This window comes from Juglans microcarpa x Juglans regia, chromosome 6D (assembly GCF_004785595.1).
Source record: "Juglans microcarpa x Juglans regia isolate MS1-56 chromosome 6D, Jm3101_v1.0, whole genome shotgun sequence".
Lineage (NCBI taxonomy): Eukaryota > Viridiplantae > Streptophyta > Magnoliopsida > Fagales > Juglandaceae > Juglans > Juglans microcarpa x Juglans regia.
In genome coordinates, this window is record NC_054604.1 from 36845572 (window position 1) to 36867860 (window position 22289).

The window sequence follows — 22289 nt, forward strand, 5'->3', positions numbered from 1 at the left end:
TACTGTGTTAGTCTTTATAATTTGAGCGTGCAAAGTATATTTATCCTTTCTTTAGAATCTCCAAAGTTCCTTGGCTTTTTCCAGGTTGCCTCCGAGGCTAATAAACCTAATGGCGACTATAATGGTGTTGATCCCGCTATATACACATTATATGAACAAAATAAAGGTGTTAACAATTTTTTTAGTCTAAAACGAAGAGTACTCACAATCAAAGAAAGGCAATGAACATCTACAGAGCGAACTTCCGGTTTAACAATCACAAGACCTTCATCTGTATTTCAGACAGAAACGGATGATACAGCCACCACAGTTGCTCGCACGTTTTTGTCCAAAAATTTAATGGTCGACTGTAGATATTTGTCACTGGCACTCAAACACGACTTGGCAGTTTCTATCAGTTTGGAGCAGATTTGAGATATTTCGGGACTTACCTGCCATATAAACAAGAAGAAATGTCATAATAAGGTAAGAAAAGAAGCAGAAAACAAATATAAAAGTAAAGCAAAAAGAAAAGAGAAACAAATGAGTAAGGAAAGAGAGAGAGAGAGAGAGAGAGAGAGAGAGCATAGCAGCAAAGTTTTAGCAGATTCATGACAAAGAAGCCCTCATTTTTGCATATCACATTGCTTCCGGATCATCATGGGAAACCATCTATCTTTATTATTTATGCAGTGTCAATTCAATACAAATCATTCGTTTTTATTTATTTGATTTGATCGAATCCAGGTTGCAAATCAAATAACTTATAAACAGTAGCTCTCTGTAAGCTGTTTAGTTGATATCAGATTGTAATTTGAGCATTTTAAAGATCCTAGCATTTGGAATTTTGGATACCATAAAATTATTCAAGGTCACCCCTTCAGCCATAACCAATTTTGGTAGAGATAATTGGACAAGGGAACATAAGGTCCTATCCTGCAAAAGGGAATTGGAGCCTAAAACTTTGTTCACTCTCTAGGAAGGAAGCCAGAATCTCAACATCCACCTGCAATATAGCTAGTGAAGTGGTCAACCATTAATCTAAAATTACTATTCCTGAATTTAAATGATATATATTTCCTAGGGTACAACGTGCTTCATGATGCGAGTCAATTGCATAGCACATGCAGTCCTTTTAGAGAAGGGAATAAGATTCTCTCCATTGCACTTGAAGCTGATCATATTCATTTTGGCCATTTCATTAGTTGATCCAAACATTCTTAGAAACACAATGACCAAAACACCCCATGTTTTGCACTTAATGGATACTATTGATTTCTAGTGATATTTACAAAATCCTACTCCGTAGAGGAATTCCAAGTGCTGTAATTGCAAGGATGAGAACTTTGTGATGTACCTTTTATTTTGACCTTTGATAAAATTATGGCTACTAAGATCAACAAGTCAGCCCAAAAGATGGCAAAGGAACCTACCACGAAAGATGATGCAATACAGTTGCAGGCTTCAAGCGCTATGCATCCACGAGCAGCCTTAGATTCAGCACAAGACATTAGTAAAACATAATACTGGTCATTTTATATAGCAACATAGTGCAACATAGTTACCGGGGATGGCTCTTTCTGAATGGAATCAACCAGGTTCTGGAGAACAAACTCAGATAACGAGACAAGCTCGTGTAAATAGGATGAATCACCAAAAAACAATAGGTCATTGCCAAAAATCTGGAGGGAAAGACAAGGCAGAATAATATTAGGAAAAATGAGAGAGAACAGAAAATCAGGCTCTTGTTTACAATGACTACTGCACCCATTGATGCAAATTGCAAAACCCAGTATAGAGCATTTGACTAGGAGAAAAATTTTAAACTAAAGTAAAACTTTGTTAAGTATGGAATTTATATGCAGATTAAGCGGTGGCCTTGAGGAATAATAAGCCTAATCAATTCATTTGAAGTTTTTAATTCACTAATATTTGCTTCTTTTTCTTTTGTTTGGCTTCTTTGTAAACCATCAGTCATAAAGGTCTGTCGTTGTTATCTAATAAGATGATGCTGATTCCACCTGGTAATAACATCATGCAATCAGCAGGATTTGAATCCAGTAAATCACTCAACACTTCATACTTATGCAGGGTGGAACTGCCATTAGGCCTAAAGACCACTAACTAGTAATATTCCATATCATTTAAGTATACAAAAGCCTTGAAAAGCTTAACAAACTAATCTATTTACACTAGATGACACCAGCAAAAAAATATCTGGGATTTAAAAAAATTATTTTCAGAGCAAGTTTCAAATATTAGAATGTTTGCATTTTGAAAATATAATTCACACATTAGTAAAGAATACAGTAGATGTACCTGTCCGTGAACTGCATGGTATGGGAGCTTATTTTGAGATAGGGTAGCTGTCAATGTGAGTGTCGTACAAAAAATTCTTGTTCTCATTGCTGGTGTCATCCTGCAACAAAATCTTCAAGTATCAAACTAAGATCTATGCCCGTAGAAGGAGATAAAGGAATATAGATTAGAAAATGATAATGGTGCAATATTTTGATATTAAATATGCAATGGAGGGCTCACCATGAGCTTGAATTAACAAGTGCTAAAATGTTGTTTGCAAAGTAGGTGACTCCTTTCTCAGGATTACCTTCAGATGGGAAATATTGAAGTCAGGAAAAGAAAATACTAAGACTGTGATCTTAAAAAGGTTTCCAAAATATATTAAAATGTTAAGCTCATGCATCAAAACCATCTCTTCGGAGCCTTCAACTAGCATTAAGACAACTTTATATCACAGTTTATTCTTTGCATTTTTATATATCCATTCTTAAGAGCTACCTCTATGGGTGTCTATTTATCATCATCTTAGACCCCAGTTACTACAACTGAGCTAGATCCACCGGAATAACAAAATCAACGGGAATTGATACATTTCAACATCCTCATTTTTGCTTTCTTTGTTTAGAGTGATACCATCCCTAACTTCTACATAAGAGATCACCAACTCTAAATTCAAGTATGTTCCTTTTTCAACCTCCATTTCTGGAACAGGTTATTACTAGCCCCTCATTCCACTTCCATCACTCAGCCTAGAAGTCCTTATTGATTTTGTTTTGGCAATTTTTTTTCCTTAAAGTGACAAAGGGAGGTTGGGGACCTTATGTAGAATAAACGAACCAAAGCATGTTTGCCCAGAAAAAAAAAAAAAAAATCAAAAAGGAAAAATAACTGCTCATCAGTGTTTCTGATAAATCAAAAAGACATTATTTTTTGACATTATATTAGGTGAATGATCTGAGTTTCAGTTTCCATGTTCCATTCTTTTTAGGTTAGTTTTGTTTCTACACATATTAACAGGAAACTAAAACAAAAAATTAAGATCCATTCATACGATAACAAGAATAGCCAGGGGAAGGGAAAAATAAACAAGAAGACGAAAATAAATGATTTTAATTACCTGGAACCATAATCAAGAGACAAAATAATTTCCGAATTGCAGACAGTATTCCTTCAATATCAGTTGATGTTCGGGAGCCTACACAAGCGATTAAGCAAAGTCAGCCATAGATTTAATTTGGAAATATCCATCTTGGATAGCATATACAAGCAAATTGACCATTAAAACATCACGTACGATAAAAATATAACTGCATGCAATCGTAAATGAACAAAAACACACTAAAAAGCTAGCAAGTTAGCAGATTAAAAAAACATATCTTAATAGAAACATATTTATCAAACACGTTTGATATAGATTTTATTATTCTAAGAAACAATGAGATCTTTCTGTAACAATTTTGAGTACTGAGATGCCTCTTCATGGTAAACAGGTAAAGAAATCAACAACTCGCAGAAACTAGAAAGTAACCCTCAACTTCTAATCAGCTTATTTAAATTCACATCAGGGCAATTCATCCAAGAAGCATCAGCTTATTACTTTCTCAAACATGAACAAACATTTCATGTTTTGGAAACTCGCACACATAGCCCTCTCTATGCACTTTATTAAATATTTGCATTGCTGGAACAAGATTGTGATCATTACATGCCAAAGATTTGATCCAAAATTTTCCAATAGATACTAGTGAAAAAGAGAGAAAAAAAAATGTGTTTTTTTTTTCCCGGGGGGGGGGGGGGGGGGGGGGGGGGGGGGGGGGGGGGGGGGGGGGGGGGGGGGGGGGGGGGGGCGTTGGAACAGCCACTTGAGCCCCTAGGCAAAAGAAAGGGGTAGCCCTCCCCTATTTCTTGGATCCCTCATTTTTGGTTTCCACACAACTTTTGGACAATGATTTTACACCTTTAAACTCACAAATGCTGGTGAAAACCTGGCAAGATGCCCTGATGCAATTACTAATGCAAAGTTTCACAAAAGAGGGATGAACTAACCATCCACGAAATCCAAACTTAGCAAACAGCTGATTGCAGAATCTATCAGTCCATCTGAATGAGAGACTAAACCACATACCAAGGCAACCTGGTTTGCTGAAATGAATGAGCCAATATGCAGAGAAAAGCTTGTATAACATTAAGATTCCAAAGGAAGAAAAACTTACCTCTGCAGTCTCAAGATAAAGATTTAACTGCTTGATCTGAGCTGAGATAGAAGGTAATGTGACTTCACCAAACGCTATGCAAGATTTGATAAAACTAAGATGTTTTTTTGCATCTTTCAAAGCCTTGATGGCTAAACAATTGCTGGAGTGAACTAGAGTTTCCTGCCAGATTTAAGTGCTGAATCAAGCGTGAGAATAGTAGGGAGAAATCTTGTAATATGTCATTAGTATGCAACACTCTGGTGTATTTTTAAATCAGGACTTTTCTATCCATTGAATCTAATTAACTTCATGGACATTTTTAACCGTGTCCTTAAATGCAAAACCATAAATGATGCTATGACAACATTTAGAACTATTCAAGCCCCCATGACCCTGTTTAAGTTTTTGAGTCTAAATCTTCCTTTTTTCATTCTGCTAGGAATTCTTAGGCCTGCTGGGTGGGCCCCCATATCCGGCCCATCCATCCACAGCCACCCACTACCGGCACCCGGGCAGCCACTTATATTTAAAAAAAAAAACAGGTGGGGGCCGAGTATGGTACCCGCCCGGCACCAGGATATATATATAAACCTAGTTTTCTCTCTCTACCCTCACATTTTTTCAGGTTTAACTTGCCCCAAAAAGAGTGTTCATGAAATTTTTTTAAGTGCTTGAATATCCTCAAGAATCCTGCTACCTCAACTGAGTTGATCCTACTACTTCTCTACAGAAACTCATCAAATCCATAATTTTCTAGACAGTTTGGTCAATGGCGTCAGTGTTTGAGTATAATCTTATAATATAACAAGATTAACTGCATAGTGCTTGTGGTATGTTGAGCTTCACAAGAGGATCGAGTAATGCCCTACTACCAGAGAGAACAAATAATTTTCATAGAATGCCAATGTTTTTCTTCATTTCTGACACGAGAGTATCAAAGGCGCTGTAAGATTAAAATAGCTACATTGCTCATCCATGTTATAAAAAGCAAAATGATTACATGCCTTAAGTTCGTTTAAGTTACCAAAAGCTCCGCGACATTCAACTAAAAAGGTTAAATGGCGTTCCAACTCTGAGCCATAGTCAACCTAACAATGAGGGGCAGCAACTCAAGTCAAGCTAGTAACATTGGTAACCACAAGGTAGTCCACCTTAGAATTTGACATATAGGGAGAAGCAGCATGGACTTGGAATTATTTACCATATGCACAAAACGGGAAATCAAACGTGCTGGTTGGTTATCATCATCTTTTGCATTCACAAAATCAAGATCATCATGAAGAGCCTGAGAAATTTCAAAAAGCAACTGTATGGTTGTTGGATCACTAATAGGACTGTTCCTGCCCAATGAAATAAGCATCACATATAACTACCACTGGGAAATGAAATTGAATACTTAAAACACAAAATATTTATACAACATCCACTATGAACCCGAAAGAAGTACATACTATAAAGGTATATGAAAACAAAATAGATATCTACATGTGTGCACTCAGCATATTTTATCAACCATAAAACTACTAATATATCAAATCATGAAACTTGACAGATTTGTAATCAGTATCTCCAGGCATCTTACATATTGTTTGCAGATGATACACTGATTTTTTGTGAGGCAAAATGAAACCAAATCCGAACATTGAGGGCATTATTACTTTGTTTTGAAGCGGCATCCGGGTAAAGTGAACTTTGATAAATCAGAATTGGTGCCAGTGGGCAATGGTCGCAACATACGGCAGCTGGCTAGTATCCTTGGTTGTAAGGTTTCCTCTCTGCCCATGAATTACCTTAGCCTTCCTTTGGGGGCAGCTGCAAGATCTATATCAATTTTGGATACAATGGTGGAGAAGATTGAACGCAGATTGGCAAGTTGGAAGAGATCATATCTCTCGAAAGGTGGTAGGATCACCCTTATCAAAAGTACTCTTTCTGATCTACCAACGTATTTTTTATCTGTATTCCCAATTCCAGAAAGTGTGGTGAACCGTATTGAGAAGTTGTATCGTGACTTTCTTTGGAGTGGGATAGGAGAAGAATTCAAGTCATCATCTAGTCAATTGGGATAACGTATGTTCTCCAGTCTCTTCAGGTGGTTTGGGTATTAGAAATTTGAGGATTTTCAATCGAGCCTTGCTTGGGAAATGGTTATGGAGATATAATATGGAACCGGAAGCTCTTTGGAAGTCAATGATGGATTGCAAATATGGAGGCATGTGGGGGGTGCACTAGGGAGGTTCATGGGGTTTATGGAGTGAGAATTTGGAAACACATTCGAAGAGGGTGGGGGATCATTAATTGGCATACTAGACTGGTGTTAGGCGATAGATCTAGAATAAAATTCTGGACTGACTTGTGGTGTGGAGATCAAGCCATAAAGAATTCATTCCCATCAGTTTTTAGGATTGCAGGTGAGAAAGATGCTTTAGTGGCTAATTGCATGAAGTTATTTGGAGACCTAGTTCAATGGAACGTGAATTTCACTAGAGCCGCCTAAGATTGGGAAGTTGGCAGCATTGAGTAGTTTTTTGGTCTTCTATACACCATGATGCTGAGAACCCAAGGAGCAGATACGATGTGGTGGATACCCATAGGTAAAGGTAAATTCTTAGTCCGTTCTTTCTATAAGTCGCCTACACAACCACAAAATATGCAATTCCCATGGAGAAATATATGGAGAAACAAGGCGCTTCTCAAAGCGGTATTTTTTGTATGTACAGCAGCATTAGGTAAGATCTTGACGACAAATAATCTACGGAGACGTAAGGTGATCATAGTAGATTGTTAATGTATGTGTAGGAAAAATGGTGAAAATGTGGATCATTTACTGTTGCGTTGTGAGGTGGCTGGAACGTTATGGAATGATGTGTTTAATAGGATGGAGTTAGCTTGGGTTATGCCTGCCACAATGACAGAGCTCATGGCTAGCTAGATAAATATACAAGGTCTCCCACAAATCTCAGTGGTGTGGACAATAGTCCCGATTTGTATCATGTGGTGCCTATGGAAGGAGCGAAATGACCGGACATTTGAAGACAAAGAGCGCTCACTAAAAGAACTTAGATTATTGTTTTTTTAGCACTCTTTTTCTTTGGGCCACAGCTGTAGATTGTCGTAGCCTCGATTTTCATGATTTTCTTGTTTCTATTACTTCCCTCTAAATAGGTGTGACCTTTTGTATACCATCTTGTGTACTTGGGTTATGCCTATTCATATCAATATAATCGTTTACTTATAAAAAAAAATGCCAGATATGTGAATCAATAACAATCAGGCCAGAGGATCACATTTAGGTTCAACCTGAGAGCTCACAGAGACAGTTATTGACGGAATCTGCCCAACACTATCCTCCTTGAGCTTAAGGCAGGTAGTGCCTGGTTCACAAGGCAAGTGGAGCCAATGCAGGTGGAGGGTGGTCTAGGAGAGTAAGGTGCAACAACATGAAAGGTCAGGATTTAACTAGACAAAGGGCAAATACATAGTTATGGAGACAAGTACCTTGTCGCCAGGTTAAGGATATGCATATTGACGAAGCTCTGTGAATTCCCATGCATTATATCTAAGATCTCCAGAAAATGGTTCTACAAAGTAACAACAATTAATCAGCTCATTTTATTCGATAAATTTTTATTACCACCATGAAACAAAAAAAAAAAAAAAAACTAGAATTACTATTTCTTTATGGTTTTCTGGCATGTTTGTAGCAAGAGACTGACGGAGAGAGGTATCTACCACAAGAGTGAGAAGATTACCAAAGCGAATACATCTTCCAAGCCCTTGAAATGATTAAGAAGCTTCATCAAGATGGTTTGCAAGCTTGCCAATTCATCTTCAGCAACTCCTTTATTGCATGCTCGGTTTAAAATACCTCCTAAAATGGTGTTCAGATGGTTATCCTGGCATAACTGACAAGATTCAGAGGAGAGAAAACTAACATATATTTCCTTGTACATAGAAACACGCTCATGTCCATGATACAAGAAGAGATATCATATAACCAAGTCCATATTGCAAGGAGAAAGCCCAGAAAAGGTTAGCAAAAACACAGCCTGACATATAGTCTTAAAAAGCATCACAATAAGAAAATTAAGGAAATTATACACGGAGTGAAAAGCAACAGAATTGAGAAAGTATCGCAACTCAAGCAAACTAACCATCTGATTTTGAAGAACAATATCCACATAAGCATCCACAACCTTCAGGTACTCGTCAAGGCTGTTGTTTTGACTGAGAACCTGATTTGCAAATCAAATTTAACAGAATATCCTATAAGCAACAAATCATTGGGAATCTAAGGAACTAAGACACATGTAAATAGCTATTATGTCAACCATATCATTAAGCTTGTCATATACCACAAATGGCACTACATAATTGCATAAACAAACCACCAGGCAACTTTACATCCAAAATGGATACTGAGGTTTTTTTTTTTTTTTTAATAAATAAAAATGGATACTAAAAATATGATTCACAGACAATTGAATGCAACAAATCCCCCAAAGAAGCAATAATGAGCAAGAACCCCAAACCTATAGAGTACTCATAATGCATCCAATAGAGATTAAGATTTATATGGGAAGACTACCTAGATTGTGAAGAATATATAAAATAAAATAGACTTCTGAAATCAAGCAAATAGTAGTAGATAACTCTAAATACCTGAATAACTTTATCAACCACATCATGGATAATTTCCATTTGAGATCTCCTTTCGGACAGCCTGAGTCCAAGCAACCTGTAATTCAAGCACTGTTCCAACACAAGAAAATTTTAAAAATTTGAATAGTGAATATCACAATAAAAAATAAGGGCCAAAGAAAAGGTTATAGCCAAACAAGTGTGACACTACTTTTTTTTTATATGTCAATTTATTAAAAGCACAAAGGGGCTCAACCCGCACAGACATGGTATATACAAGAGAAAGCTCCCAACTAGGAGAAAGAAGGAAAATTAAAGGACATAGAATCAATATAACTAGATAGTATTATCATATGAAAATAAATGGGCATGGAATCAAGTACACAGTGTGACACAACAAAAGTAACTAATGTCATTAGCATATGAATAATACCTGATCATATGAATAATCATTGCTGCATTCAATGGTATGAAGGATCTCCATGGCATTTGAAGTAACAACTTCAGCAGGAAGTTCCTTGAGTAGATGATGAAGAACCATTGAGATACATTGCAAACTCCCAAACAACTCCACTTGATTCCTTCTTGATCCAAGCTCCACAAGTACATTACTGACTTGACTCTTGCAAAACATACAGTATAAAGATCATCAAATCAGATCTTGCAGAAAGTTAATAGTTCGTGTGAGAGAAACTATAATTCAGGATAAGATAACTTCACTAGCATACTTTTAGATTCCTGAACAGAAGAAATGTAAGCAGTGGCTTCAATACTCAAATTGAGACTTTGAAGAAAAGTCTTACAAAGACCAAAAATCAATATTTTTTTTTACTGATAATGGACACTAGAGAAATCTTTTTTCATTCTTGTGTTTTTAGGATTTCACAAAAAAAAAAAATAGTGCTCTCAACAATAAAATTTGGAACCCTACCACGCAGAAGGTTTAGAAGAGGAAATACGAATGTCGCATGAAACTCAGACATACCTTAGATGCATCCTTAAATATGCTTTTCATGATATATTCGATGGTTGGTTCTATCAAAGTAAAAAGCAATCTCTTGTTGTCTGTAGAATTTCTATGTGTCATTTCCCTGGCTGATATAATCCGCATCAGCTGGATATTGATATCATTAACACATTTAACCAGATATCCTGTCAAATTGTTGTCAGTTATACCAGTGTTAAAAAGATTGAAAACAGCATATGAGTGGGCTGCTACAATGTTCACAAATGGACCAGTTCTGATGTGGTTATCACTAACAAAATGTAGAACATAGCATGAAAAGTTAGACCAAAGATGAGCTGTCGCCTGGGTCCATGAAAGACTCTTAAAATCAGGTCAAGTCATAGGATTTGAGCACAGCCATGACTAAGCAGGATTCCAGTTAAAAACTTTTGACACAGCTAAATTGCCTCCAACTAGCTAAAGTGCATTGGGTTGCACCAACTAGCCATTTTTCTTTAATGAAGTTACTTACAAACACAAGGCAAAAGATGGCAAGAGCTGCAGATGCTAAAAAATTTCCATTCACTCATTAGCCAACAAGCAAGTTTCAAGACATTCCTAAATATATTTTTGAGACATGCAGTATAAAGATAAGTCATGATACCATGCAAACCAAAGCAAGTATTACTTCAGATATTTTTTTATAAGTATTACTAGATCCGACTTGGTCATAATTTCGTTTCAATACATAGTTCTGCACCCGGCCCAGCCAGAATCTGAACAGAAAACTAGGACTCATGAACCTGGACCAGACGGGGCCAAATAGCCAAAACCTTTGCATATTATGCCCTATCCATGGTTGCTTGCTAATAATATTTGCATGCTTGAGCACAAAATGTTTACCTGTATCAGATCTGGGCAACTTCTGGGCACAGTGAGCCATATAAAGACGACAGTAAGCAGATGCCAATGGATCTGATAACCCTCTCGTCATCATAACCAAACGCTGGAGACTGTCTTCAGGTTGGTCGACCAGGAAGCACCAGCAGGGCAATAAAGCCAGCTCTAAATAGCTGAAGCACAACATTGAGCAAACAACCAGCAAAAGAATAATCTCAGAGAGAGAAGCCAATGGAGACAAATATAAAGAGATGTTCAGCAAAACAAGTTTGGAGGTAAATCTAATTGCAACCACCAAGTATACAAAATTAAATTGAGCATGAGTTGCTCATGCCTGAATAAGGATGATTTTCATATATATTAGTTAATTATAAGCAAAACGCTTATTAAAAAAAAATCATAAGCAAAATAACATTATCTTTAATAAAACATAGGTACCTGGGGAAAGGGGAAAAGGCATGGGCCAAAAGCTTAGAACAAATGAATTAGCAGGGAAACTAGAAGAGATGATAACTCACCAGTAAAAAATACAAGGATATGGGAATGTATAGAGTATGAAAGTAAAGAGACTTTACATGCGTGGAAGAAGCTCACAGATGGAACCGATCTTGCAGAACCAATTATTGCAAGTTTCCTTGGCATCAGAGCAAATGTCACTTGCTTGAAAGTTCTCTGCCATAAGTAAAACAAAATCTTCAGGGAAAACCATCAAACAGATACAAGACCACCAATGCTTTGTTATGCACACCTAACTTGTGAAGATGGTATAGATAAAAATACTCTATAACAAAGTCAGGAGGGGGAAGAACTGTCAAGATAAGTCGAAATATTGTGTGAAATAGCCGAATCGTTGGCCTTGTGGTTTCTCTCTAATATATAAACTGTACAAAGGATTCTATACATGGAAAGAACTATGTATATGCTAATTCTATCCCTATACAATCTGTCAAATATTAAGCTAATTATTTTGAAGAGTAAATCAAGGAAACAAATATGGAAACAAATATGGACAGCAAAGCTGTCCATTGACAAGAACAATAAAAGGGAGAAAAAGAAGAGTTGCAGTTAAGATTGCTATTTTCTGCTTGTGAGGCATTGGCAATCTGTACTCTGTTCTCAATGTTACCAGTACAAAACAACAACACCTAACTGGCTCTTGCTGAATTCTTTCATGCATGACAATGCAATAGTAAATGTTCCCTGTAACCATATTGGCATCAAAGAATCATGCAGATATTTTCAAAACCACTTCAAGGCTTCTTAGCTCATAAAGTAATAAGAGTTCTGATAATCGTTAGCACTCAAATAGTTGTCTGCAATGGTCAACAGCTAAAAAATATCATTGAGAATTCAGATTCAACTCATAGAAGTCCATACTCTCACGTATTTAATTCTTGATTTCCTATCAAAAAAACTCTTTCGTTAAGCCATTACAGGCTTTCTCGCATTTCCTCAGTACAGACAAGGAAAGTTGAACGTAAGTGTGATTTTACTAGAAACTAACACTACATTTTAACAAACAAGAAGGAACTTAAGACTAGCTCCTAGCTCCAAAATTTTGAAGAAAAAAATTGTAACTGCCATCTAATCATAAAGTTTTCTAGAATCTAGAGCTTAAGCCCCACCACTGACATCACACAACCTTCAAAAACTTGAGCATTTTCTCCTTCCAATGCACCACAAAACATACAAAGGAACAAACTTCCATATCCCATCACTGCAGTTTCCTCCAAACTGTACCATCCAGCATGCCAATAGTAAATACTTTTCTAGGCATAGTCCACATAATTCTGAACAAACAGAACAGAAAAGACCAAGATACCTTGCTATATTACAACGAATAAAAAGATGGTCCATTATTTCCACGCTAACTTTGCATGGACAACATGGATACACCATAGCAATCCTTCTTTTTCTAAGATTGCCCACTGTTAAATTCCCCCGATGCAGCAGTACATGTACAGGGAAGCAGAGCTTTATCCTTCCAAATGCTCTTTTGAAGGAGAGATGCACCCCCATTTAACCTCAGAGTCCTATAATAAGTTTTAACTCCAAGATTCTGGAAGGTGGCCACAACCACCTGTCCCTACCGATCATATGCATAGAAATGAAATATAACAAGTAAAAAATGAGAACAAAGATTTTAACTCCCAACCTATGATGTAAAGGAAGGGAGTGGCGGACGGGATAGATCGAAAGGGAGGGGCAATCTATGTTCAAATGAAGTCTAAGATTTTATTTTGGAATGTACGGGGGCTCAATGATCACAATAAACACCTTCGTATTAAATCATTATTGCGAATGTGGAAGGGTGATGTGGTGTGTTTTCAAGAAACAAAGTTGAGTTTCATTGATAGAAGAATTGTGCGGAGTTTATGGGGTTGCTCGTATGTGGGCTGGTCTTATTTAGCCTCTTGGGGAGCCTCAGGCGTGATGTTATTACTGTGGGATAAAAGAGTGGTTGAGGCGATTGAGGAGTGTATTGGAGATTTCTCAGTTGCGACTTTATTAAAAAACGTTGTTGATGGATGGGAATGGGCATTTGTAGGCTCCTATGGTCCTAATGTAGACAAGGAGAGGAGAAGGTTGTGGGAGGAGTTGGAGGGCCTATACTCACTATGGGATGTGCTGTGGTGCATGGGGGGTGATTTTAACATTACTAGCTTTCCTAGCGAGCAATCAGGGCATTATCGGAATACTATGGCCATGGAGGTGTTCTTTGAGTTCATTTTTTATCTGGATCTCATGGATCTCTCCCTGGTAGGGGGCGAGTACACTTAGTCAAACGGTCGAGTGTGGTCAAAATTGGACAGATTTCTCGTCTCTCCTTCGTGGAAAGCCTACTATCCAGAAGTCAATCAGAAACGGTTAGCCCGAATCAGCTCAGATCATTTTCCTATACTACTTGATTGTGGGGGCATTCACAGGGGTCATCGGTACTTCAAGTTCGAAAACATGTAGCTAACATCAGATGGATTTGTAGAGATGGTGCGTGCTTGTTGGTCATCGTATCAGTTTATTGGTACTCCAAGTTTTATTCTTGCAGGCAAGCTGAAGGCATTGAAACAAGACCTGAAGAAGTGGAACTTGGAAGTTTTTGGCCACATCGATGATCAGAAGTCAACACTGTTGGAGGAATTGCAGGAGCTAGAGGGCAAGGAATTATTGGGAGATACCTCGGAGGAAGTGTTATTGAGGAAGGGCATAGTTATGGCAAATTTAGAAAGGGTTTTGTTGTCTGAAGAGACTTCATGGCACCAAAAATCCAGGGCCCTTTGGTTGAAAGAAGGTGATAAGTGTACAAAGTTCTTTCATAAAGTGGCTAATTCACATCAGCACAACAACGATATTGAGTCGTTACATTCAGGCTCTCGGGTGCTATCTTCTCCCCGTAAGCTAGAAAACTATATTGTGCACTATTATGAGACCCTTCTCTCAGAAACGGCTTCTTGGAGTTGGAGGCCGAAGCTCGATGCCTTGTCTTTTGAAGCAATTGACTCTCAGAGTGAGTGTTTTGGAGAGACCCTTTGATGAAGAAGAGATCTACAAGGTGATCTCTGGGATGGCTAAGGATAAAGCACAAGGCCCGAATGGTTTTTCTATGGGTTTCTTTCAAACTTGTTGGGACATAGTGAAAAGTGATGTTTTGCAGGTCTTTATTGAATTTCACTCTTTTCAAAAGTTTGAAAAATCTCTTAATGCGACATTCATTGCTCTCATTCCTAAGAAACATGGGGCTTCGAGTATTGAGGAGTTTCTCCCTATAAGCCTGGTTAGTGGTGTTTACAAAATTATTTCGAAGGTTCTAGTCAACTAGTTAAGCCCTGTGTTGGAACATATTATTTCTAAGCCTCAAAACGCATTTATCAGTTGGAGACAAATTCTTGATTCGGTGCTTATTGCAAATGAGTGCTTGGATCATAAACTACGGGAGGGTGGATCAAGTATTCTTTGCAAGCTTGACATGGAAAAGGCTTATGATCATATCAACTAGGAATTCCTCTTATACTTGCTTGAGAGGTGTGGCTTTGGGGATAGGTGGATTTCCTGGATGCGTCATTGTATTTCAACCGCCCGGTTCTCAGTTCTAGTTAATGGTACACCTGCTGGTTTTTTTATAGTTCCCGGGGTTTACGGCAGGGAGATCCTTTTTCTCCTCTTTTGTTTGTTATAGTTATGGAGGCTTTAAGTCGGATGGTGCAGGCCGCTGTTGGTGGAGGTTTCTTATCTGGTTTTCAGGTGCGCATTGGATCTGATGGCCCTATTATCATTTCACATCTTTTTGCAAATGATACTTTAGTCTTTTGTCAAGTGGATAATAGCCAGTCCAAACCTTACGAGCATTGTTACTTTGCTTTGAAGCAGTTCAGGGCTTAAAGTGAATCTTGGTAAGTCCGAGATGGTTTCGGTGGGTGCGGTCTCAAATATCCTTAGCTTAGCAAGCCTCTTGGATTATAAGGTGTCCTCTTTGCCAATGAAATATTTGGGTCTTCTGTTAGGAGCAACTTTCAAGGCTAGAGCTATATGGGATGGGGTGGTGGAAAAAATAGAGAAAAGGTTGGCTGGTTGGAAACGGGTGTATTTATCAAAAGAGGGTCACCTCATTCTTATCAAGGGCACCCTTAGTAACCTCCCCACATATTTCTTATCTCTGTTGCCTATGCCTGCAGGGGTGGTGAATAGAATCGAGAAACTCTTTAGGGCGTTCTTATGGGGGTTTAGGGGAGGAGAAGAAGTTTCATCTAGATAGTTGGAAGACAGTATGTGCCCCAGTGGTGTACGGGTTGTTGGGAGTGTGTAATTTGAAAACTTCTAATAAAATTTTATTGGGGAAATGGCTATGGAGATATCACTCAGAGGGAGGATCATTGTGGAATGAAATTATCAACACTAGATATGGTGCTGCTTGGGGTGGTTGGTGTTCCAATGAAATGAGAGGGGTATGGTGTGGGTTTATGGAAGTTTATAAGGAAGGGTGGCCTTGCTTCGAAAAACAGATTCGCTTTGTAGCCAGAGAGGGCAATCGAATCAATTTTTGGCGGGACGTGTGGTGTGGTGATCATGCATTGGAAATGGTTTTTTCGGCTCTCTATCGTATTGCAGCTAATAGAGAGGCTTCAGCGGCGGATATGCGGTTATTTACTCATGGTTCTCATCAATGGAATATTCAGTTTAATAGGGATTTTCATGATTGGGAACTATCTATTGTTTCAGATTTTTTCAGTCTATTATATTCCATGGGGACTCCTTTGGCACAACGTGACAGAGTGAAGTGGAGGTCTAATAATCACAAGAAATGTACAGTTAAGGCGTATTATAACATTTTGGTAATACAGGATCATAATATGTTCCCTTGGAAGAACATTTGGAGGTCTTGTGTGCCTTTTAAAGTAGTCTTTTTTGTATGGAATTGTGCTCTTGGGAAGATCTTGACCACGGACAATCTGAGGAAGAGAGGATGTGTAGTGATGGATTGGTGTTGCATATGCAAAAAGAATGGAGAATCTGTAGACCATCTGTTACTACATTGTGAGGTAACAAGGGTATTATGGGATGAGATCTTTCAAAAGGTTGATGTTGCTTGGGTTATGCCTTTGAGGGTGGTAGAATTGTTGGGTTGTTGGAGGAAGATGCGAGGCTGTCAACAAGTGACAGCAGTGTGGAAGATGATCCCGTTGTGCATCATGTGGTGTATTTGGACGGAAATGAATGCACGCTGCTTTGAAGATAAGGAACGCACAATAATTGAGCTGAAGAATTTCTTCCTTGACACCTTAATGCTTTGGTTTTCCACTATTGTATTATACGGGGACAATGTCCATGATTTTTTGTTTTTAAGTTATCGCTCTTAGAATGTTTTTAGGTGTTCTTCTGTATACTTCCTGTGTACATGGGCTATGCCTATTTCATTCATATCAATAATATTATTTCTTACTTATAAAAAAAAAAAAAAATTACTGTGCAGTTTAGGCCAGAAGCATGATCACCCTAAATATATCAGGAACTTCCCGAAACTGTGTTTTTAAATGATTCAATCTTATCACAGGCAAGATGGAGCTTAGTATGCTCAAGGAAAACCATCTAAATATGAAATCCAAACCACCCAGTTACATAAAACCTAACCAGTTCAATGACCCATGCAAAATCCAGATGGATCGATCAGATTTCAACAACTTTTCATTATAGTCTGTCACATTAGCCAGCTGGAAACATTGGAAAATTAGAACATCAGGTTGCCAGTTCATTGGACAGTTCAGTCCAGGTCTGATAATTACATACCAATTAAGATGTTATTGAGTCTAAGTAAACTAAACACAAACAAAAGACATGCATAAATCCTGCCTCAATATTTCTAATCCTTTACATGCACAAATGCAATTGCATTACCATGAGAGAGAGAGCCAAAAAGCAGAAAGACCTGGTAAAGAGAAGAGTCTGGTTCCATCTTCAGCAAATTCAGCTTTCCACTTGATGCGCTCCCATACCATATCCCCTAGCATGTCCATTATATCCATAGAAAGAACAAAAAGCGTAGGATAAAAATGTAAAACCGACGTATCCATCAAAAGCCTAGCAACCTACAGCAAGAAGAAATGTGATATCACCCCACTTGATGACATGCATTTTTTTGTTTTTTTATATCTTTCTCATTGTAAGGAAAAGATAATGGCTTAACATGTCATATTGTGCATGAATACTCAAGCACAATTCTAGACTGATTAATTGGAAATGTTCATCTACAGAAAGATGAATCATAACAAAATTCAGCAACTCCAATGACTGTTGCATGGTGAAGAAATAATAAGATAATGTTACAAATTTATTTAGAAGAGAACCCATTAGCAATACAGAAATCCAATCTTTTCTTTTCCACAAATTCTCAGAAAATAAGTTAAAGAAATAATATATAAAGGAAAGTCACCACATCATCTAAAAGTCACCTTTATAGCTAATTTTAAAGATGTTACACGATCATTGGCACGCCAAGCACGATTAATTTCATCTTTGAGCTCATGCAGTCTAGAGATATACTCCTGCCTAGTGACAACCTTGACACCATCTTCTGCGCATTTCTCCGGATCTTCTAGTTCCTCCAGATGCGTACTCGTCAAAGATTTCTCAGCCACTGCATATTGGCAAACATTACAGAACCAAAATTAGCAATAATCTAGCTGTTTGGGACCTGTAACTTAATCAATTTGGAACAAAGCATTCTTGCCACTTCTGCAATTTGATGTGGATTAAAGGAAAAAGAACAAAAGAACAAGGGAGAGTAAGCCACCATACCCTTTACACCTTTCATTATCACATTGGACATCTGTAATTAAGGCAAAAGGAGGGGCAAGTCAAAACTTATAATTAGAAAACTTGAAGAGGAAAAACAGCAGCTCTACTTTAAATAGGATAACCACATTAACGATACATGCATATATAAACATATATCCACACATCTATATGACTGCTGCAATTGTTTTTTAAAGTTAAACGATACATGCATATATAAACATATATCCACACATCTACATGACTGCTGCAATTGTTTTTTAAAGTTAAGCAATAAACTGCATCTTTGCATTGATTAGATAAAGATTTTGCCAATCACCATTAGATTGCATGCTCTCTAGATGCTTATCATGTGATCAATCAGATGTCATTTACTTGGAGCATACATTCATACATGTAGTAACTGTGAGGGGAGAAATCCCCAGAGGCCCAAGATGAGGCCCGGGCCCGTGTGCAAAAGTCGAGATGGTCAGGATGACACGGAAAGCCAAAGGGGGAGAACTCAGGGCAAGAAGTCCTAACGAGAGGGCTAGGGACCGTGCGACCTGAACTACTAACCAAGGAGGACAAGGAAGCCTGTCTGGGGCCACGTCGCATTTAATGGAACATGAACGAGCCTGACCGAAACCACGCCGCATTTAGGCCTCGTTTTTTTTTTTTGAGATGAGATGAGATGAGCTGAGGTGAAAATTGAAAGTTGAATAAAATATTATTAGAATATATTTTTTTAATATTATTTTTGTTTTGAGATTTAAAAAAGTTGAATTGTTTATTATATTTTGTGTGAAAATTTGAGAAAGTTGTAATGATTAGATGAGTTGAGTTGAGATGAACTGTGAAGACAAACGATGCTTTAATAATGCAGGAGCAGGCGCGCATGGCAGCGCCACGACGCATTGTCCCGGGGGGCGGCATGCAACACGAAAGCCCTCCTAGGTGTTAGTAACAACTCTGGCCAGGCCTAGCAGGACTGGAGGAAAGCAGGAGAATGTCAGGGACGTGTGATCCCAGTATAGAGCCGCATACGGATCACAATCACCTCGGGCCCCACCCAGACCGAGTATAAATACCCCTCACTCTGCCAAGAGGGGGGTGATTGGCATTCTTAAACACCTCTTTGTTATCTCATTGTAGCTCTCACTTTTTCTCTTCATCTTCAACCTTGAACTGACTTGAGCGTCGGAGGTACCACAGTCCCTGAGCTCCCCCACTCTCCTCCTTGCAGGGAAGTGCCCAAGTGCTGCTAGCGCGAAGTCGCCTAGGCCCGCGAAACACGACATCAACAGTAACATTAATCAAATGTTATACCTGCTACAACTTGAATTTAAGCTTATATGATTCAAGTGATAATTGTGTGCATGGGCGTCTATATTCAAATAATTCAAATGACACAGTTGTTAAGGAAAACCATATGCGTTCCCTAATTCACCGAGCAAAACCAAACCAAAAGTTACACCTTGAATCTAAGCTTGTGTATGTGTGTGTTTACGAGTGTGTGTGTGTGTGCGCGCGCGCGCGCGCGCGTGCATTTGTGTGTCTATCTATCTTTATATAAGCACATAATTCAAATGATCTAATTGTTAATGACAATCATATGTGTTCCTACTTCACCAAACATAACTTACGGCATGTAGTTTCCCTAATGTATTCTTGACAAAGATTTACTCAGTAACAAGTTATGTAAGGAAAGTCACACTTAACTAAGTAAGCTAGAAAGGAAACTTCCATAATGATAATGATAATGACCATGATAGTGGTGAAGTCATTGTCACTATAACTACATTAACTAAACCATTACTGCCCAAACAATAATGAAAACTTGAATTCCGAGAATTCCCTCTAATATTTGAGCCTTTTTGAAGGACAAAAAACTAACATCTGTAAGTACATTGTTTCCCATGTTTAAATAGTTTCCCATGTTTAAATAATGCTTTGAAGATCATAAGATTTTTATCTGACTTTCTACCATGAATGAACCATGGTAAGTCCAATATCTGCAACATTGCTGTGACCACATAATTTATCCAGGATCTTTTCATAAGCGATAATGAATTAAGATACACTCGCATAACCGAAGGAAAATCTTAACTAACATGGTTACTTTCATCACCATAGTAGTCCTTACAAACCTAGCTTGAAAATAATGAAAATAGTAGCCCCTGTGATAAGTGATGACACAAGGTGATAATAATTTTATATAACTTAATAGCCTTCATGATTCAAAAACCAAAATTGGCCAATAATAAATGAAGAATATATCATCCTGGAAAACAGTAACTGCAGAACATGCTATTTCCCATTCGAGCTCTACAAAGTTTAAAAAAATGGCATAGACATAAATTTCACCACCAAAAAGGCTTCAAATGCTTACTGAAGAAATTGAAACCATCTTGGAGACAGGAAATTTCTGCATTAAAAATCTCTTGAAAGACATCCATTCCTTCGTGGGGAGTTGAGAAGATGCTTCACTAGAAGTACTTTCAAGTTCTTGTACATCCTCTCTACAATTCGTTGCATTGTCAGCCAATCCTCTCAGCGGATCAAAAAAGTCATTATGCTCATGATCCACAACATCAACCTGTAAGGCTATAGCAAGATATCATTGAACTGTATCACATGCTGGTGGCCAAATTTTGAACCACAAACCAATACATTTACAACATCATGACGTATTGAGAGTAAAGCCTCAAAAGTCACCGTGAGATCAGAAAACACAAAATCATTTGCAATGTTTAAATACATGCATACGCCCATATGTGTGTCCTATATACAATGAAGCACTTAATAAAGTGTGACTTATGTCTTTACATGGTAGTTGAACTCCAAATTATTAACCATTCCCTGTACACGGCAAAACGTCACAGATTTTATGTTGGCCCTCAAAAATGCCTAAAACATACCTCAAATTACACTACACCAGTAGTGCAATCTCCTGGCTTACTCCACAGAGAGCATATTCTCAAATGGTTTTCAAGTTTATGGCCTAGTTAAAGCTATCAACAGTTGAATAACATTACAGAACCTAAAATTATTTTTGTTACAACTTATCAAGTAAAACCTATATGTTCTTTTATCGTGTCTTAGATGAAGAAATAACTAATTCCATAAATGGTTACTGATAAATTTTAATGCTAAGAAAATAAATCAATGGCCTGAACCTAAAGCCTTCTATTGTTACTCATTTTGAAAAATAGTAAACACTACTCAACTAAGCCAAACAATTGTACTAATGGACCCTGTTTGGTGGTGGAGAACGAAAATACTTAGCCCGATGACCGTTGGCTCTACGAATTAAATAATCTGATATTTGATTTATTGAAATGCTGAATATATGATTACATACATTCTCTCATGAACCAAGCAGATGCTTAAGGTGAAAGAAAGAGAACAGAGAGTTGACTGGGTTTGTGATTTGAGTTGGACCTGACGGTGGTGTGAGGGTGGAGCGGAGAGTGGATGGCTATCCGTACGTACAAGAGGGAGCGCGTGTGCTTCCTTTTGGGTATTGTAATTGCGAGGTTTGAACGCCATGGAAAACTAGAGTAGCTTCTTCGGGCAAGATGGGGAATCCTGAAGGAGGTTTTGGCTACATATGGGCCCTCTTCCTCTCGGTTAAACGGTCTTGTTATGACGAAGGCGACATTTGTCCGACATTTAACTCGGACAAATGATCTTCCTGTTAAAACGAAGCTTCAAATTATTAATTTGTCTATTTTCGCCTTAATATATGTCGATAGAATGCTCAAATCCTTCTCTGGGTAAGAAAAATAAGGACCCACTCATAACAAGAAGAAAAGATTAGGCGAATTAATACTATTTTCATAAAAAGAAATTAAAATATTTATCATGTCCTTTCTTCCAACTATAAGTAGAGACAAAATGAGATGAAAAAATTTGTAAATAATAATAAAATTATTTGAGTTAAGATGTTTTATGAGATTTTGAGAAATGAGAGAAAAAAAAAAGGTTGAATAAAAATATTATAAAGTTAAAATATTGTTAGAATATAATTTTTTAATCTTAATTTTATTTTTGAATTTGAA

The 22289-nt window shown here is 37.7% G+C and overlaps 1 protein-coding gene across 3 annotated transcripts; it reads right to left on the bottom strand.

Annotated features, from left to right (window-relative positions):
• Positions 1–122: 122 nt before the first annotated feature.
• Positions 123–21916, bottom strand: LOC121235992 (VPS35 endosomal protein-sorting factor-like). Of its 3 annotated transcripts, none has more exons than XM_041132467.1 (23): positions 21670–21916; positions 20618–20824; positions 18250–18280; positions 17904–18088; positions 17381–17540; positions 11538–11634; positions 10966–11135; positions 10102–10268; positions 9550–9738; positions 9138–9227; positions 8630–8710; positions 8228–8371; positions 7974–8056; positions 5677–5809; positions 5480–5563; positions 4494–4655; positions 4327–4414; positions 3398–3475; positions 2521–2587; positions 2299–2398; positions 1545–1661; positions 1413–1469; positions 123–431 (listed from the first exon to the last, which is right to left on the bottom strand). In XM_041132467.1, exons 1-23 carry the CDS (start codon positions 21775–21777, stop codon positions 279–281), a joined length of 2751 nt encoding a protein of 916 aa, XP_040988401.1. In that variant the 5' UTR covers positions 21778–21916; the 3' UTR covers positions 123–278. The 3 variants fall into 3 exon arrangements, with proteins under 3 accessions (XP_040988401.1, XP_040988400.1, XP_040988402.1); XM_041132466.1 differs by having other exon boundaries at positions 5677–5815; XM_041132468.1 differs by lacking the exon at positions 5480–5563 and having other exon boundaries at positions 5677–5815.
• Positions 21917–22289: the final 373 nt, after the last annotated feature.

Coding starts and splice junctions, on each gene's coding strand:
- LOC121235992 (XM_041132466.1), bottom strand. CDS start 21,777: ATGGCGTTCAAACCTCGCAATTACAATACCCAAAAGGAAGCACACGCG. Junction 8,711..9,137: donor TGGTTGATAAAGTTATTCAG/GTATTTAGAGTT, acceptor TTTGCAAATCAG/GTTCTCAGTCAAAACAACAG. Junction 4,656..5,479: donor GTAACTTAAACGAACTTAAG/GCATGTAATCAT, acceptor TAAATCTGGCAG/GAAACTCTAGTTCACTCCAG.